We start from the raw sequence: 15,721 nt of genomic DNA on the forward strand, positions 1-15,721 counted from the left end.
ACTCCAATCTAGATTATCACATCATGCTCTATCAAAACATTAAAACCTTGTATAGCAACAACAACACTTGGATGTGCAAGATGTTCCTATCCACTCTAGAAGGACATGCTATGAGGTGATTCTCGGAGTTGCCAACCCGCTTAATCGACAACTTCGAAATTACTGGCATCATTGCAAATACATTCTCCATTTATCGCGATGTCACAAGCGGCACGAGGCCATATTTAACATGGAGTCTCAATCAAAGAGTGAAAGTCTCAAAAATTACCTACATCATTTTCGTGTGAAACTAGTTGAAGTGAGAGACTAGATGACAAGCTTGCTACAATGGCTTTGAAGCAAGGCCTCTACATTCACTTGCTTCTCTCATAGAAGCTGAATAATATAAGTATGACTGTGCCTCCCTAGTGAAATACTTCGATATAGCCGATGTTATTATCGACTAGGATGACAGAGCTTGAAATAGGAATTCCTTCTCGGATCATGATAGGAGGTCAACGCAAAAGAGAGAGAAAACATGACACTCCACCTCCTCAATATATTCTCTAAATTCTCATTATATGTATATGTTAACATGTCATTAACACCAATATATCAATAATAAAGAAATCACCCACCAACTTTGAATTCAATTGAAATCAATAAAATTTTGTAACCTAAAAAGTAAACGACCCAATTTTTTTCTGTTGAAAGTCAACATGCATTTACATGGCTCATCTAACAACAACTTTGATAATACTTGTTCTAGCCTGCATTAAGATTTCAATGAACATATACAGAAGTTTTGGTCATTACAAATATAGATGAATATCCAACCACCCTCAACAAATGCCATCATGGAATGTAAGGCTATAATAGTCTTTTTACTCAGTAATTTTTCTCCAAATTTAGATTTTTTGCTCACAATTTCTTATTTTCTATAATTAATTCAAAAAATTTCTCCCAAAAAAATAAATAATTAAATTTTTTTGGCTTTGGCCTCTTGTCCTGATTCACGGCATTGTACACTAGTCAACTTTAAGTAATTTACCAACAAGCGAGGAATACGAGAGGTGCTTTTCTTTTTCTAAAATTAGGGACTGCATCCCCACGCGTCTTGGTTACGCGTGTTTCACACTTGATGCCTCACTCTGCTTTAAAAGCACGTGAGATTGTACTCCCTCCATCGTCCGAATGACTTTCCTACCCTCACCATTTCGAAAATATTACACCCGTTCCATCCGCGAGTATTGAAAATAAAATTTAAAAAATTGCACAAAAATCCAAATTAGGATCCAATTGATGGATCAGAAATCCCCTTCGTCAACGTGTCATATTAGTGGGCCCAAGGTCCGAATCCAAGAGATGTCTTTTGAGTGTAAGATACTAAGGTGTGAGTATTTACACGCAAGTATACCCTTCGACTACCGTAATCCACCGCTAGCAAAATCCCAAATATACCCTCGTTTGGGAAGCCAATCCTGGTCAAATTAGCAGAAAGAAGGAAGGGCGATTTGGGAATTTCACGAAACGATAATAAACTAAAATAATGGGTAGGAAAATAAAATTTGCCGGGAATAAAATAACGGTGACCCGGAGAAAAGCCCGGCCGCGAAGGCTTTGATATTTCCTATATAAACCCGTCCCACGCCTTGTATTCTCACATATCACACTCTCTCTCTCTCTCTCCTCTTCCAAGAGATGTCTTTCTCTCTCTAGCTAAGCTAGCTCTCTCGCAAACCCTTACCTTACAGACTACAGAGAGCCCTCCTCCGTCTCCCAAATTTATTTAAATTTGGTTAAATTAAATAATTTTTTTTCCATCTGATAAATACACGACACGAAAGCTCTAAAAAGAGGTAAAAATTCTGCCCAATATATTTTAAATTTTAATTTTTTCGAATTTTATTTTGGTTGATGCGGAAGACCAGTAGCATGAATAATGGGATTGGATTAAGGACTGAATGTTTAGGTGGGAGTAATTAGATGAATGCAAGAACATTTTGGTGAACAAATTGTGGATCTGTTTGGGTGGGAGGGGGATTTGGGGATTTGTGTTGGGATTTTGGAGTCTTTGGTTGTTGATGATGAAACCCTAGAAACGAAATGCTAGGTCTGCTGGTTGGGATTGGGATTTCAATCTGAGTAGGCAATTTTAAATTTAATTGGATCAAGAACTGGGATTTTAGATTTGGGTTTTTTTCTTTCTACTTATTGTTAGGGTTTCGTGTATGCTTATTCTGCTAGGTTGTAAATCTGTAATATATGCTTATTTGACTATAAGGGCTGTTTGGAAAAGCAATTTATGCATTTTGAATTACAAATAAATTTGTGCAATTTATGTGTTAATATGATTTTATTTCATTTTCTTGTAATCGTTTGGGATAAATGTTAATTTGAGCATGCTGCGTGTGTTGTGTGTATGTGTGTCTTGTGGTTTGGTTACTATTTTTTTTTTGTTACTGGGTCGCTTCTTATACCGTTGTTGATTGATTGCTTTCCTTAATTTGGCTTGTATGAGTCACTTGACTTTTAAAACTCAGTTTAATTAATCTTTTGATAACTATTGGGTTCCATTTAATGCACGTGTTTATCCTGTGGTGTTTTCGTGTTGCTTAACTGATTGCATTTCGTTTGAATTTTTTTCGTAGAAGGGAATCGCAAAATTGTCTAGTACAACCTTCTTGGAAATACGGTTTAGTTTGTATGTATTTACATATGAGATGGGTTCTCGAGGAAAGTTGTTATTTGATCTCAATGAACCCCCTGCCCAGGATAATGAAGAGAGTGATAGTGCCCTCAGCTTCCAGCCGCAAAAGGCACTTCCTTCTACAAATCCCAACACTACTGAAGTGCTTGCAGTAGCAGCCGTTGCACCAAGAATTGTTAATAATCATGCTTTTTCACATGCATCGTCTGTGTCAGGTTTTCAACCTTTTGTTCGGCCTAAATACGCTCACGGCTCTGAAGGTGATGCTGATGAGAAGTCAAGAGATAATAATCCCAGAAATACATTAGTATCTGAATCAAGTAATGATGAGGACACGAAACCTGTACCATCTTTAGCTTCTGCTTCCGCAAATGCTCCATCTGTGGAAAGAGAAGAAGGAGAGTGGTCTGATGATGCTGAGGGATCTGCTGAAGCAGGTGGAAGTGGCAGTTTGCATGAACAGGGTACCACTTTACAAGTACAAGGAAAATCGGGAGGGATTGTTGGACGTGTTTCTGGTGTTGCTCCAGATAGTAGTTCTTGCGATATTAAAACTTCAGAAGGTCTCAAGGATGAGAATAGCAGTCGTACATCTTTAGGAGTAGATAATGATCAGAATAGTAACAGTAGCCGCAACTCAGACGGCAATGTTAAAGGTCAGGCATCCATGGATTGTCAGGACGAGCCTGGCTTGGTTTTGAAACAAGACAAGGCTAAAGGCATTGAAGCAACCCATGCACTCAAGTGTGCAAATAATCCAATGAAGAGGAAGATGAACCAGCAGAATGAAGCAAAGCTGGGAAAGAAACGAAACAGACAGACAATGTTCCTTAATTTGGATGATGTTAAGCAAGCTGGCACTGTCAAAAGTTCAACACCAAGAAGACAGAACTTTCCCACACCCGTTACAACTCGCACTTTGAAGGAGGTTCGTACCATTACTGCGCCTGCAGATCGCAATGGGGAAAAGCAGTCACAGTTGATGATTAAGGACCAGAAACAAGTTGATGTTTTATGTAATGAAGGAGGGACTGCTGCAGAGTCCAGTGATTCTAAGTTTGAATCTAATGGGGATGTAAATTATGGATCCCTATCTAGGACGAGAAGGCAAAATGGTGACAATGATCCTTCTGCGGAGGTCTTACCACTAATTCCAAGACAGAGTTCATGGAAGCAGCCCACGGATACAAGGCAACTGAAGAATTCACAGGTTGCTAATAGGAAGCCAGCTTTGATCACTCAAAGCTCCATGGATTCCAAATCTGGAAACAAGAAACTTCTTCCCGCCAAGAAGCAAACGACAATCAGTAACACATACCAAGACACATCAGTTGAGCGTCTTATACGGGAGGTCACTAACGAGAAGATTTGGCATCACCCAGGTATAATGTAATGTGGGTTTTTCTGTTTATGTTCATTACTGTTGAATAGTTGTAATATGTATCCTATTTTTTTTCTTTGGAACTTTAGGCCATGTGTGTTGACAGCTTTCCTGATTTTCTTATGTCAGTGATCCATGCCCCCCAATTGTTACATTATGAGACTCATAGCACACAAAAGATTGGAAGGTGATGACAATTATAGCGTGAAATCGAGATTCCAAGTTAACATATTTCATTGATTTTCTCAATTTCACTTTGTAATTCTTATCACCATCTCTTGTGTGCAAATGCTCTCATAGTGTAATGTTCCTTCTATTTTTTATCTCTTTTGTTTGGTGGAGGGGGTAAATGCTTCAATTGAAGTTTTACATGCTTTGATATATTTCTGCAGGCAATATTTTGGTTTTTATTTTCTATTAAACATGGAATTTGGTAAACTGTGATTCCCTATAGCTTTTAAGTAGTAAAAGTTGATATTGTATTGCTCAGGCCCATAAACAGTGGAGAGGATCTCTATAGCTTCATGTGGTGGGTGTGCAATTATCAGGAGGGCATATTGCGAGAATATTCTTCATACTAAATTCATTGTTATTCAGCCAAGATACAGTATTTAAATCAACTGCTATACAAAGAACAACTTCAAGTTTACTTTTCCAATGCAATTTTACCCGGTTATTGTAGGTTTAAGTATGTGAAGTTTCAACTGTAATCTGTAATTTTTTTTTTTTTTTGGTAATACTTCAGCGATTATTTGTTTATTTATTTTCTAAAGCTTACATTTGCCGAAAGCTTGTACAACTTCCAGTTTACGTGGAAGTTCTCTTTGGTTGGTAGGCTGCAACTAGGGTACATGTTAATGGTTCTTATACTGTCATTTGTTTTTTATGTGATGTGTTCTCATAGCCTGGAAAATATATATTGGTCTTTTATCCCTTTTCGTTTAACTTTTGTCTCCCCCCTCAAAATCATTTTTCTTTCCACTGAATTTATATTTTTTGTGCACCAGGGGAGGCTGACCTCCAATGCGTTACTGAAAAGTTTGAATCTGTTGAGGAGTATGTTAGAGTATTTGAACCACTTCTGTTTGAGGAATGCCGGGCACAGCTTTACAGCACCTGGGAGGAATTAACTGAGGGTGTTTCTAGAGATGCTCATATAACTGTTCGTGTAAGAAGCATTGAAAGGAGAGAAAGAGGTACATTGTTCAGTTTGCTTCCACCTACTTTCGTGATACAACTGGGTACAAATTGTAGAAGAAAAAAAATGAAAATAAAACAGTCTAACCATGTGTTTAGGGTTTTGGCCAGTATAGCTTCTAGTACCTGTGTTTTTTCGTGGTTCTGTCAACCGACTGAGGTGTAACTTTTTGTGGCATAGGGTGGTATGATGTAGTAGTCCTTCCAGTAAGTGAATGCAAGTGGACATTTAAGGAGGGTGATGTTGCAATTCTTTCAACTCCCCGGCCTGGATCAGGTCTGATATGTGAATACATTTCTGTCAAATTATTGCATTCGATGTTAGTTCTTTTGATATGTTACTTACATCTACTCTTTTTATGTCAAGCAGTCAGATCCAAAAGGAACAATTCTTCAGCTGAGGGTGACGAGGAGCCTGAAATCACTGGGCGTGTGGCTGGTACTGTCCGGCGACATGTGCCCATCGATACTCGTGATCCCCCAGGAGCGATCCTTCATTTTTATGTTGGGGATGATTCTAATAGGTAGTCTATTTGTTTTTCTATGATTTTGGATTATTAGTTTGATTTCCTTTTGTATTTTTGTAGCAAATATGCTTACATTTTTTTCCTTTCTCTCCCTCCTTTTGATATTACTTTTCCAGCTTGGTTGATGATGATCATGTTCTAAGAAAGCTACAGCCTAAAGGAATTTGGTATTTAACTGTTCTTGGTTCTCTAGCAACCACCCAGCGAGAGTATGTTGCACTGCATGCATTTCGTCGTCTAAATATGCAGGTGACAAATTTTTGCATCAGCAATGACTATATATTCTGGTTTTTTGTGCAAATAATAATTTGAGTGAACAATTTAACAGATGCAAGCAGCAATTCTTCGGCCCAGTCCTGAACACTTTCCAAAATACGAGCAGCAGTCCCCTGCTATGCCGGAATGCTTCACACCGAATTTCGTTGATCATTTGCATAGGACCTTTAATGGACCCCAGCTATCAGCAATCCAATGGGCTGCAATGCACACAGCTGCTGGTACAAGTGGTGGAAAGAGGCAAGATCCATGGCCTTTTACACTTGTTCAAGGACCTCCTGGAACTGGTAAGACACACACAGTCTGGGGAATGCTAAACGTCATCCATCTGGTTCAGTATCAGCAGTACTACACTTCTTTGCTTAAGAAACTAGCACCTGAAAGCTATAAGCAAAATAGTGAGAGCAATGTTGATAATGTTGCTATGGGATCAATAGATGAGGTTCTTCAGAACATGGACCAGAATCTCCTTAGAACACTACCCAAGCTCTGTCCAAAGCCTAGAATGTTAGTTTGCGCCCCTTCTAATGCTGCAACTGATGAGCTTCTTGCCCGTGTTCTTGACCGGGGATTCATTGATGGTGAGATGAAAGTTTATCGGCCTGATGTAGCCCGAGTAGGTGTTGACTCACAGACACGTGCTGCCCAGGCAGTATCTGTTGAGCGGAGAACTGAACAGCTTCTGGTCAAGAATCGTGAGGAAGTTTTAGGGTGGATGCATCAGTTGAGACTTCGTGAAGCGCAATTGTCTGTGCAGATATCGCATCTTCAAAGAGAACTCACTGTTGCAGCTGCTGCTGTCCGTTCACAAGGATCGGTTGGTGTTGATCCTGATGTTTTGGTGGCTCGGGACCAGAATCGAGATGAATTGCTGCAGAATCTTGCTGCTGTGGTTGAAAGCAGGGATAAAACTCTAGTCGAGCTGTCTCGCCTGTTTATTTTAGATAGCAAGTTTCGTGCTGGTGGCAATTTCAACTTGGAAGAAGCTCGAGCTAATCTTGAGGCTAGTTTTGCCAATGAGGCTGAGATTGTTTTCACTACTGTCTCAAGCAGTGGTCGCAAGCTGTTTTCGCGTCTTTCTCATGGGTTTGATATGGTTGTGATTGATGAGGCAGCCCAAGCCAGTGAAGTGGGAGTTCTTCCGCCCCTTTCTCTTGGTGCTGCACGATGTGTTCTTGTTGGGGATCCTCAGCAGCTTCCTGCCACAGTTATTAGCAAGGCTGCTGGAACCTTGTTATACAGTAGAAGTCTGTTCGAAAGATTCCAACAAGCAAAATGTCCAACAATGTTGTTGTCTGTGCAGTATAGGATGCACCCTCAAATACGTGATTTTCCTTCAAAGTACTTCTACCAAGGACGCCTTACTGACAGTGAAAGTGTTGCTAATTTACCCGATGAAACCTACCACAAGGACCCTTTACTTAGACCTTACGTATTTTTTGACATTTCCCATGGGCGGGAATCCCACAGAGGGGGATCTGTCTCTTATCAGAACATACACGAAGCTCAGTTTTGTGTTCGTTTGTATGAGCATCTTCAGAAGTCCTTGAAAGCGTTGGGGTTGGGGAAAGTTTCTGTTGGCATAATCACACCATATAAACTGCAACTCAAATGCCTCCAACGTGAGTTTGAGGATATTTTAAATTCAGAAGAAGGGAAGGATATATATATTAACACCGTAGATGCTTTCCAAGGCCAAGAGCGTGATGTGATTATCATGTCCTGTGTGCGTGCTTCAACTCATGGTGTTGGTTTTGTTGCAGACATCCGCCGTATGAATGTAGCTCTTACTCGTGCAAGAAGGGCTCTTTGGGTATGGATTTCTACTATTTTATCATTTTTTTATAGTAATTACACACAAGTTTGCACCATCTACCTGCACATAGTTTGCATTTCTAATTTCAGTATGAATCTTTTAACAGGTCATGGGGAATGCAAGTGCCTTAATGCAGTGTGACGACTGGGCTGCATTGATTACTGATGCCAAAGCCAGGAACTGTTTTATGGACATAGAGACTCTTCCCAAAGAATTTCGGGTACCAAGGGTACCTTCTTACGCTCAATTACCAGGAAAGCCTTCTAATATGAGGGGTTTCAGGTCTGCTGGACCAAGGCATAGATCAATGGACATGCACATGGAATCCAGGTCAGGAACACCAGCAGAAGATGATGAGAAGTTGGGTCCATCAGTACTTTCTAGGAACGGAAGTTACCGGCCTATGAAACCTCCATTTGAGAGTTCCTTGGACGACTTTGATCAATCAGGTGATAAATCTAGAGATGCCTGGCAATATGGCATACAGAAGAAGCATGGTCCTGCTGGGGTTATTGGAAGGAGAGACATCTAGCTATCGATTGTTTGTTCTGAATCCTATGTTTGCGTCATTGGAGCTTTTTGGCATTCTTTATTTTTCCAATAGTGCAATTCTTGCTCTTTTGTCTGCCAGAAGGCTCCTGGAGCACTAGCTTCCTGTGCTGATCTCTGAAATGGATGCCATAAATCTGAAAGGCCGAACTTTGTGTCGCATATGCTTTCAGTTACCTGAGGAGTTTGGCAGTAAGGGGGGCTTGGCAGGGGCTGTCGGCCTGTGCATAAAGTTGCTTTTGCAGACGATCCACCACCTTACAGTCTTCAGAGGTAAGATGAGAAAAATCATTTGATGTGCTGAAAGCCTGAAACATGGATTTGTAATTTGAGTAATGCTGTATAGCTCTGTAGTTTTCCTTTTCATATTTTGTATTGAATATCAAATAACTCAGGAATCAAATCGCTCGTGTTTTGATTGAGTTGATGACTTCAGTTGCAGAGATATAAAGAGGAAAGCTTCCGGATGACTCAACGACTCCTCCTTCTTTGACACCGTGACAAGAGTTAAATGAAGCTGTGTACATTTTAGGACGCGCAAAATGCACGGTGACCAAATAGTAGATGAAAGGCGAATGTAAGGTTGTGGTCTGGTTAGGGAAGAATATGTTGCTTTGTCCTCCTGTAGTTTGAAGGTTAGTGACATACATACATTCCAAAAGGTGGCATTTACTACAATCTTCTGTATAGAAATGGTGGAAGTACAGAAATTGTATTAGGAAGAGAAACAATCAATTTGTAGTGTCAACTAACATGTACATAACATCTTTCAGCTGTGGAATCAAATATAAATTATGCTTTATGCTTTTACCTTGCAGTTTCCTTTGCATTTCTGTCCAAAGACCACCTTGGCAATGATGAAGCACTCATTTGAATTTTGGTTCCATTTCTCATTTTCGGAATCGACATGGAGAAGGGGATTTGAACTTGGGACGTATTTTAACATTAGGAAAGCAGTACTACAGACTAATAGCGAATTAGTTGTTTTCTTTGTTTCTCGACTTTAATTGAAAAATGATGCGGTCTTTTTAACATTACTCTATCAGAAAGATCATATTTATTTGTACAATATTATAAATGTCTCCAATAGTATTGGTAGACGCTTCCTCTTCTATAGAGGGGCACACAATGTTTTTTATTTATTTATTTATGTTTTAACAAACAACATTATCGACATTAAGAGGGTAGGAAGTCGGTTAGGCCTTACAATGGGTTAACGATAATGTGATTCAAATTTGCCTTTGTCTAGAATCAACGTAAAACCTCACTTACAAGTGAAGAAGAATATTATTAATAGACTATTGTACTAAGTAGTAGGCAGTACACAATGTTTTTTTTTAATTTTTTTTTTCTGTTTTGTTTGAGCAAAAAATATTATCTACGTTAAGGGGGTAGACTTAGCCTTAGCCTTATAATGGGTTAACAATAATGTGGTTCAAATTTGCTGTTGGCGAGAATCAATCTAAGACATCTCAGTTACAAGTGAAGAGAAATACTATTATACTATTGTACTAAGTAGCTAGTGGTACACAATGATAGGGAGGCTATATTATGCAACCTCTTTAATAGAGTTACATACCTAATCAATAGAAGCAGATCTCGCATATTAGAGAGATAATGCAAATATTTTCAGTACAATAATTTGATCTCCCTAAATAAGATAAATAACATTTTGCAGCACCTTACTACAAAATAACCAAACAAATATTTTTCGGTACAAAAATGTGATTTCCCTAGCATCAGCCTTTGAGTAAATGTCACACCCACCAATATGTAGTGCTTCAAATTGAATGAATCTGGGCAATCCGACTTTTAAGCAATAAATAGTCTGATGCGATCCAGAGCAGACCAGCTGTGTCCTTAAAACCCAAGCCACAACATTAATCTTACTGTTTAAAAAAGCACGTGCTTTCGGACGTTCAACCAGATTCCAGCGTCACCCCTGATTCGATCCAAATAATATTCTTCAAATATAATCCAAACCGACCGCATCTCCGCCTTCTCTCTCCCTCTTTCTCTCTCTGTTTTTTACACAATAATTCTTTCTTGTTTTTCACAGTTGACCATTTCTATGGTTTGGGACAGCTGAGGAGCTCCGGAATACTAGTTTATCTCACCGCTTCCTGAGAAGCTCCCCTAAAATTCCTCAATCTCTTTGGTCAAGGTGAGATCTTGTCTTTTGTTTCCTAGATTTATGCCCCTAATTTTTGTGGGTCGGTTTCGATTTGCATTCCTAGTACCTGTACAGGTTGTTTTTCTTTACCCATGATGTTTGTGATTTGGTGTGTTGGGTTGCATGCTTGTGTTAATTAAATATTAGAATGCGGTTTTGTAATATTTAGTTGTATATGGAGATAACCCATGATTGATTTTTTATTGTTTTATGAATTTATTTTTTTTGTAATTTACTGAAATAATTGACAAGAACACAGCACGAAAACCCACACGGTATTTTGTGTCAGCAGATTTCCCATTTGTTTGGGTGTTGGTTGAATGTCGATCGAAATATTCTGGTTAGGTTTTTGGATGCTACAGTGAGGAGAGTGGTGATTCCAATGTTGTCTTGTAAATTAACGGAAAGGTTTATTAAGTTGATTGGTTGAGTAGATAGAGTAGTAATTTGGATGAGACCGATACAGTTTGAACGGATGGATAGTTGCGAACAATTGCATTTCAAGTTTGATTTTGTGGACACATCGATTTTTACACGAGAGTTTTGATTTAGAGAGGAGGTTTTGAGTAAGATTTCGGGGAACGGTCAGGCAAACTGTTGTTAGGGGCCTTCGGGATCCCCTGGTAATAATGAGGGTTTGCATATGTTGTTACTGGTTTGTATAGGAAAGTCAGCGTAATTATCTTGTTAGTAGTGATTGCATGCATTTCTTGGGGAATTTCTCCCTCAATAATAATATGTCAAGTGTATTCCTTTCAAGGGAAAGGTTATAGTATTGAATTAGGGACTACCATTATTGGTTGAATCGCGGTTCCTTTAGTTTTGCAGACAATAAAACGTTTGTTCCAAAAAGGAGACGAAGTTAAGGCATTCTATAGGAATTTGGTCTTACGATCCCATGTGTTTATGCAAAGGTGGGAAATAGAGGATAATCTCGGGAGAACAAATCCAAGGAATTTTGTTGCTTTTTCAGCCAATAAAAGGTCCATGATAAGTGAAGTGATGTAATCTTGTTGCAATCTACCATAAGTTTTGTTTTTAAAGAATTAGAAAGGAACTCTCAGGAAGGTTCGGAGTGATTTGTAAATCTGATAACTGGAGAGCCTAATGCAGTCCTTGACTCTATTAAGATTTTATAAATAGGTACTTGGAAATAAAATTTCCCTATACAAGGAAACGAATTGAAAAACATGACAGATATAACAGAGCTCCTGACAAAACGGAAACATTTATATAGTACTTGTAGGATGTAATACCTCCTGACAAAATTAAAACTTTATGGAGCACTTGGATCAGTAATTTCACCCCTCTAAAAATGATTGAGGGATTGATGTAACTAGCTTGTAAAAATGTATATACCTTCTGACAACTAAAATGTAATATAAATAAGTTAGAACTCGTACATGGCGAATTTCTGTTGGAATAGATACACGTGAGATGTGCTAGTCATTCTTGAAGCATGCCTTTTGTTTTGTTTTCTGAAGTATCTGTTTAATTGTTTTGATAGCTCGTTCTCTAAGCATGATTGCTTAATCAAGTATTTTGTAGCTTAACAAAAAAGAATTAAGCCCATTAATTGAGTTGACATTTTTGAACAACAGTATAAAAAGGTTTTATCTAAATCATGAATGCCATATGCTAGTTTCCATAGTGATCAACTAAGAATAAATTTATTCTACGCATCCTTCGTTTTGCTATTTATAGGATAGAGAACAAGCTTTTTTTTACAGATCTTGCACGTTTATTTATAAGTTAAAGAATTGGGGAGGGGAGACTGAAATAGGTACATAACACTAGTACTTACAGAGTCTTTATTGTTGATTTTGCAAGTCTTCTCCGAAAACAATGAGTGCGGGAATAAAGAAATCCCCTTCAAATGGCTCTGAGAAGATATTATCATGTGAAGAGCAGCAGGCAAAGGTATCTCCGGTAAAAGTTCTCCTTATAGCATTCTATACGTGCTTTCTTTAATTTGTGTGAGTCCTGTAAGTCAGGGCATGATGCTTCTACCATTATTGTGGGGAGAAAATTTACATACCCTACAACACTCTTCATGTTTGCAGATTAACGAAGTAAAAAAGCTGATAGGAACATTGCCTGATAAGTTGTCCATCTATTGTTCTGATGCCTCCATCTCAAGGTATCTAAGGGCGAGAAATTGGAATGTCAAGAAGACAACTAAAATGTTAAAAGATACTTTAAAGTGGAGGTCAGAATACAAACCAGAAGAGATTCCTTGGGTACGCTTCGTTCATAGCCTTATAGTCATAATTCATCCAGATTGTACCTTTTCATTATTCTTAGAACAGGATCTATCACCCCTTAATATTAGCAGCTCTGATTAGTTGTCAAATGAAGCCTGATAATATTCTGCAGGTTGTTCCTAGACCCTATGTTTGGACGTGGGAATTTAAAGTTCCATGAAATTCAGGCTAAATCTATTAGGAATGCACTACAAAAATTAGATAGAGGAACTTGAAATTGACTAGATGCAATACGTTTGAGAGAAATTTCAGATGACACCTTTCCGGTTGTTATTTTGAAAGTCCCTTGTTTATTGTCTTTGGAGTGCATTTATAGGGTTTTATTAGTAGTTTGTAGTGCTCGAGTAGTTCAAGGGAGGTGTCCATGTAGTGTGTTTTTAACAATTGAGTCTAAATTTCCTTGGCACTTTGACAGTCCCTCATGCAAACATAAGGTTTTTATCTTTGTTCTGCAATGCATCCTGATCTGGCTTATTTGGTTCTCGTTCAATGCATGCAACGAGGGCCAGTTGACATCTCTGTATTTTGTAATAGTTCATCCTAGGCTCATCAGCAGTCCTTTCTGAATCCAACCCCACGTATCATGTAACTGGAAAGAATTAATAGACCAATTATTAGACTCCAGCATTGCTATAAACTACTTCAAAGCCAGGTCCTACAATAGTCAAGTATAGTTCTTGTGGTTGAGGTTGTAGACCAGTTCAAATTCTTGCAGTATATGGTTACACTGAAGAGGATGTTCTTACGAATTCATCGTTTCATTTTTAATATAGAAAGAGGTAGCTCGTGAAGCAGAAACAGGGAAGATTTACAGATCGAATTATTTTGACAAGCAAGGGAGACCAGTTCTCGTTATGAGACCACGTTGTCAGGTTTTATCTTTGAAACTCTTCTGATACCTCCATGAATATTGTGTATTTTAGAAGTTATGCTACAATTTTAGTTTAGAATATGTTGCTGGTCTCGCAGAAGCTACATCTGGAATCTTATCCTGCTGTAAAACCTTTTGCAAAAAGAACTAGTTTGATGTTCCATTAATAAGCATTTTGACTGCATCATTATTGCCAAAATCATTGCCTATATTCATCTTGCTGAAATCCTGTTTATGGGATCTGCTGTTTTGTAGGCACATTTAATGCTCTAGAGATCCAAGTTTCAGAAGAAAACCAATTTTCCTTGTTAACTTTTTGTATTTTTATTGCAGAACTCAAAGTCAACGAAAGGACAGATTAAATATTTGGTATATTGCATGGAGAATGCTGTTTTAAATCTTCCGCCAGGTCAGGAACAAATGGTTTGGATGATAGACTTTGAAGGTTTCAATATGTCACATATTTCAGTGAAGTTGACACGGGAAACTGCACATGTTTTACAAAACCGTTATCCAGAACGCCTAGGTCTTGCAATACTGTACAATCCACCCAAGTTTTTTGAACCATTCTTTTCGGTAAGTCCTTTTGATGCTTTTTATTCCTCTTGTTTTAACTTTTTCGCTACATCTATACTCCTAGAGGATCATCATATGAAGCTGTAACAGTATTGGTGTGCCGTTATACAGCTTTGGTCCTTGTCATAGATGATGTCTTGTTTTGGGAATATGAAGTACAATAACCACCTAACTTTGGGAGCCGGAAGAGTGCCAAAGTTTTAGCCTGATAAATTAATAATAATAACCAGTTTCTTTTTATCTTGTGCCATTCCAATTTCCAGGGAGCTTGCCGTTCCCTTTTCCCGGTATAGAAATGTTCCAAATAGAGAGTATCCTAGTCACTTGGTGCTTGTAGATTTCCATTAATTTAGGTGAAATCTAGAGCCAAAATGTATCAGCTAGGTTCTTACGATGCGGATACTGTCTTTCTTTGTTACAGATGGTAAAGCCTTTTCTAGAGCCAAAGACTTACAACAAAGTCAGGTTTGTTTACTCGGATGATGTTAACACCAAGAAGATAATGGAGGATCTGTTTGACATGAATAAACTGGAGGCTGCATTCGGGGGAAACGATACTTGTGGTTTTGATATAAATAAATACGCCGAAAGGATGAAAGAGGATGACAAGAAGATGCCCACAATGTGGACGAGAGGAAACCCTTCTTTGGCTGCTTCCGAACCTGCCGTTACCGGTGCTGCTCTTTCATTGGATTCTCTCAAGTTAGAACCAGATTCCGATGCTTCTGATAATGAGAAAACAGACGGCTCTTCATCCCAGGGGATAGAACCAGAAGTTGCCTCAGACCACGATGAGCCGGTGGCTGCTAGTACTGGAAATGCTACCCAAGGTGTACATTAAGAATGGCTCAAGGTGGATGATGGTGACTTAACTGATGCATCTCGCTGACCCTTTTGGCTGTCTGGTTAGGTACTAAAAATATATGGTTCCTGTCAACTCTAATCGTCAATTTATTTTGAGAAATTTTGGAGACTCAACGAATGAATTCGCCATTTGAAGTTAGCGGTAACTCCTTCACAATTCAAATAAGAGATTTTTGCACGTATATATTCTTTGGTGGCTTAAATGTTAAAATAGCCCCTCTATTTTAGTCATTGGCCATATGGCTATAACACAGACACCATTTAAACATTTAAGCCTTCGTTCTTTGTTGTGGTTCATTCTTCTTCCCAAGCATTTTCTGCAGAACATGTGAAAAAAGTTTTAAGAGCAATGATTGAATTTGAACTTAAACCGGTGCAGGTCGGTTTTCGAGTTGAACTCGTTTCCTCCAAAATGCCCTTCGAGTTCGACTCTAACCCGACCTGCGCGCATCGTAATCAGATGGTTATAGAGTCGAATTAATCTCCTCCAAAGTGCTCCTCATGTTCGACAGATAAGCTCACTTTGCGCATCATGACA

General features: G+C 38.6%; 2 protein-coding genes across 6 annotated transcripts; both read left to right on the forward strand.

Annotated features, from left to right (window-relative positions):
* Positions 1-1,641: 1,641 nt before the first annotated feature.
* On the forward strand, positions 1,642-9,564 carry LOC137747495 (putative helicase MAGATAMA 3). Of its 4 annotated transcripts, XM_068487627.2 has the most exons (10): positions 1,642-1,838; positions 2,631-4,071; positions 5,078-5,266; positions 5,449-5,544; positions 5,638-5,791; positions 5,911-6,043; positions 6,123-7,883; positions 7,993-8,708; positions 8,872-9,070; positions 9,254-9,564. In XM_068487627.2, exons 2-8 carry the CDS (start codon positions 2,703-2,705, stop codon positions 8,416-8,418), a joined length of 4,128 nt encoding a protein of 1,375 aa, XP_068343728.2. In that variant the 5' UTR covers positions 1,642-1,838; positions 2,631-2,702; the 3' UTR covers positions 8,419-8,708; positions 8,872-9,070; positions 9,254-9,564. The 4 variants fall into 4 exon arrangements, with proteins under 4 accessions (XP_068343728.2, XP_068343722.2, XP_088541952.1 ...); XM_068487621.2 differs by lacking the exon at positions 9,254-9,564 and having other exon boundaries at positions 8,872-9,252; XM_088685826.1 differs by lacking the exon at positions 9,254-9,564 and having other exon boundaries at positions 8,878-9,252.
* Positions 9,565-10,219: 655 nt separating this feature from the next.
* LOC137708581 (uncharacterized) lies at positions 10,220-15,365 on the forward strand. Of its 2 annotated transcripts, none has more exons than XM_068447705.2 (6): positions 10,220-10,599; positions 12,439-12,528; positions 12,672-12,848; positions 13,646-13,744; positions 14,077-14,319; positions 14,741-15,365. In XM_068447705.2, exons 2-6 carry the CDS (start codon positions 12,454-12,456, stop codon positions 15,158-15,160), a joined length of 1,014 nt encoding a protein of 337 aa, XP_068303806.2. In that variant the 5' UTR covers positions 10,220-10,599; positions 12,439-12,453; the 3' UTR covers positions 15,161-15,365. The 2 variants fall into 2 exon arrangements, with proteins under 2 accessions (XP_068303806.2, XP_068303798.2); XM_068447697.2 differs by having other exon boundaries at positions 10,458-10,599; positions 12,439-12,537.
* Positions 15,366-15,721: the final 356 nt, after the last annotated feature.

The sequence above is a fragment of the Pyrus communis genome, chromosome 15 (genome assembly GCF_041283825.1).
Source record: "Pyrus communis isolate YQ-2024b chromosome 15, ASM4128382v1, whole genome shotgun sequence".
NCBI lineage: Eukaryota > Viridiplantae > Streptophyta > Magnoliopsida > Rosales > Rosaceae > Pyrus > Pyrus communis.

Coding starts and splice junctions, on each gene's coding strand:
- LOC137747495 (XM_068487627.2), top strand. CDS start 2,703: ATGGGTTCTCGAGGAAAGTTGTTATTTGATCTCAATGAACCCCCTGCC. Junction 5,267..5,448: donor CATTGAAAGGAGAGAAAGAG/GTACATTGTTCA, acceptor TTTGTGGCATAG/GGTGGTATGATGTAGTAGTC. Junction 5,545..5,637: donor AACTCCCCGGCCTGGATCAG/GTCTGATATGTG, acceptor TATGTCAAGCAG/TCAGATCCAAAAGGAACAAT.
- LOC137708581 (XM_068447697.2), top strand. CDS start 12,454: ATGAGTGCGGGAATAAAGAAATCCCCTTCAAATGGCTCTGAGAAGATA. Junction 12,849..13,645: donor AACCAGAAGAGATTCCTTGG/GTACGCTTCGTT, acceptor TTTTTAATATAG/AAAGAGGTAGCTCGTGAAGC. Junction 14,320..14,740: donor TTTTTGAACCATTCTTTTCG/GTAAGTCCTTTT, acceptor TCTTTGTTACAG/ATGGTAAAGCCTTTTCTAGA.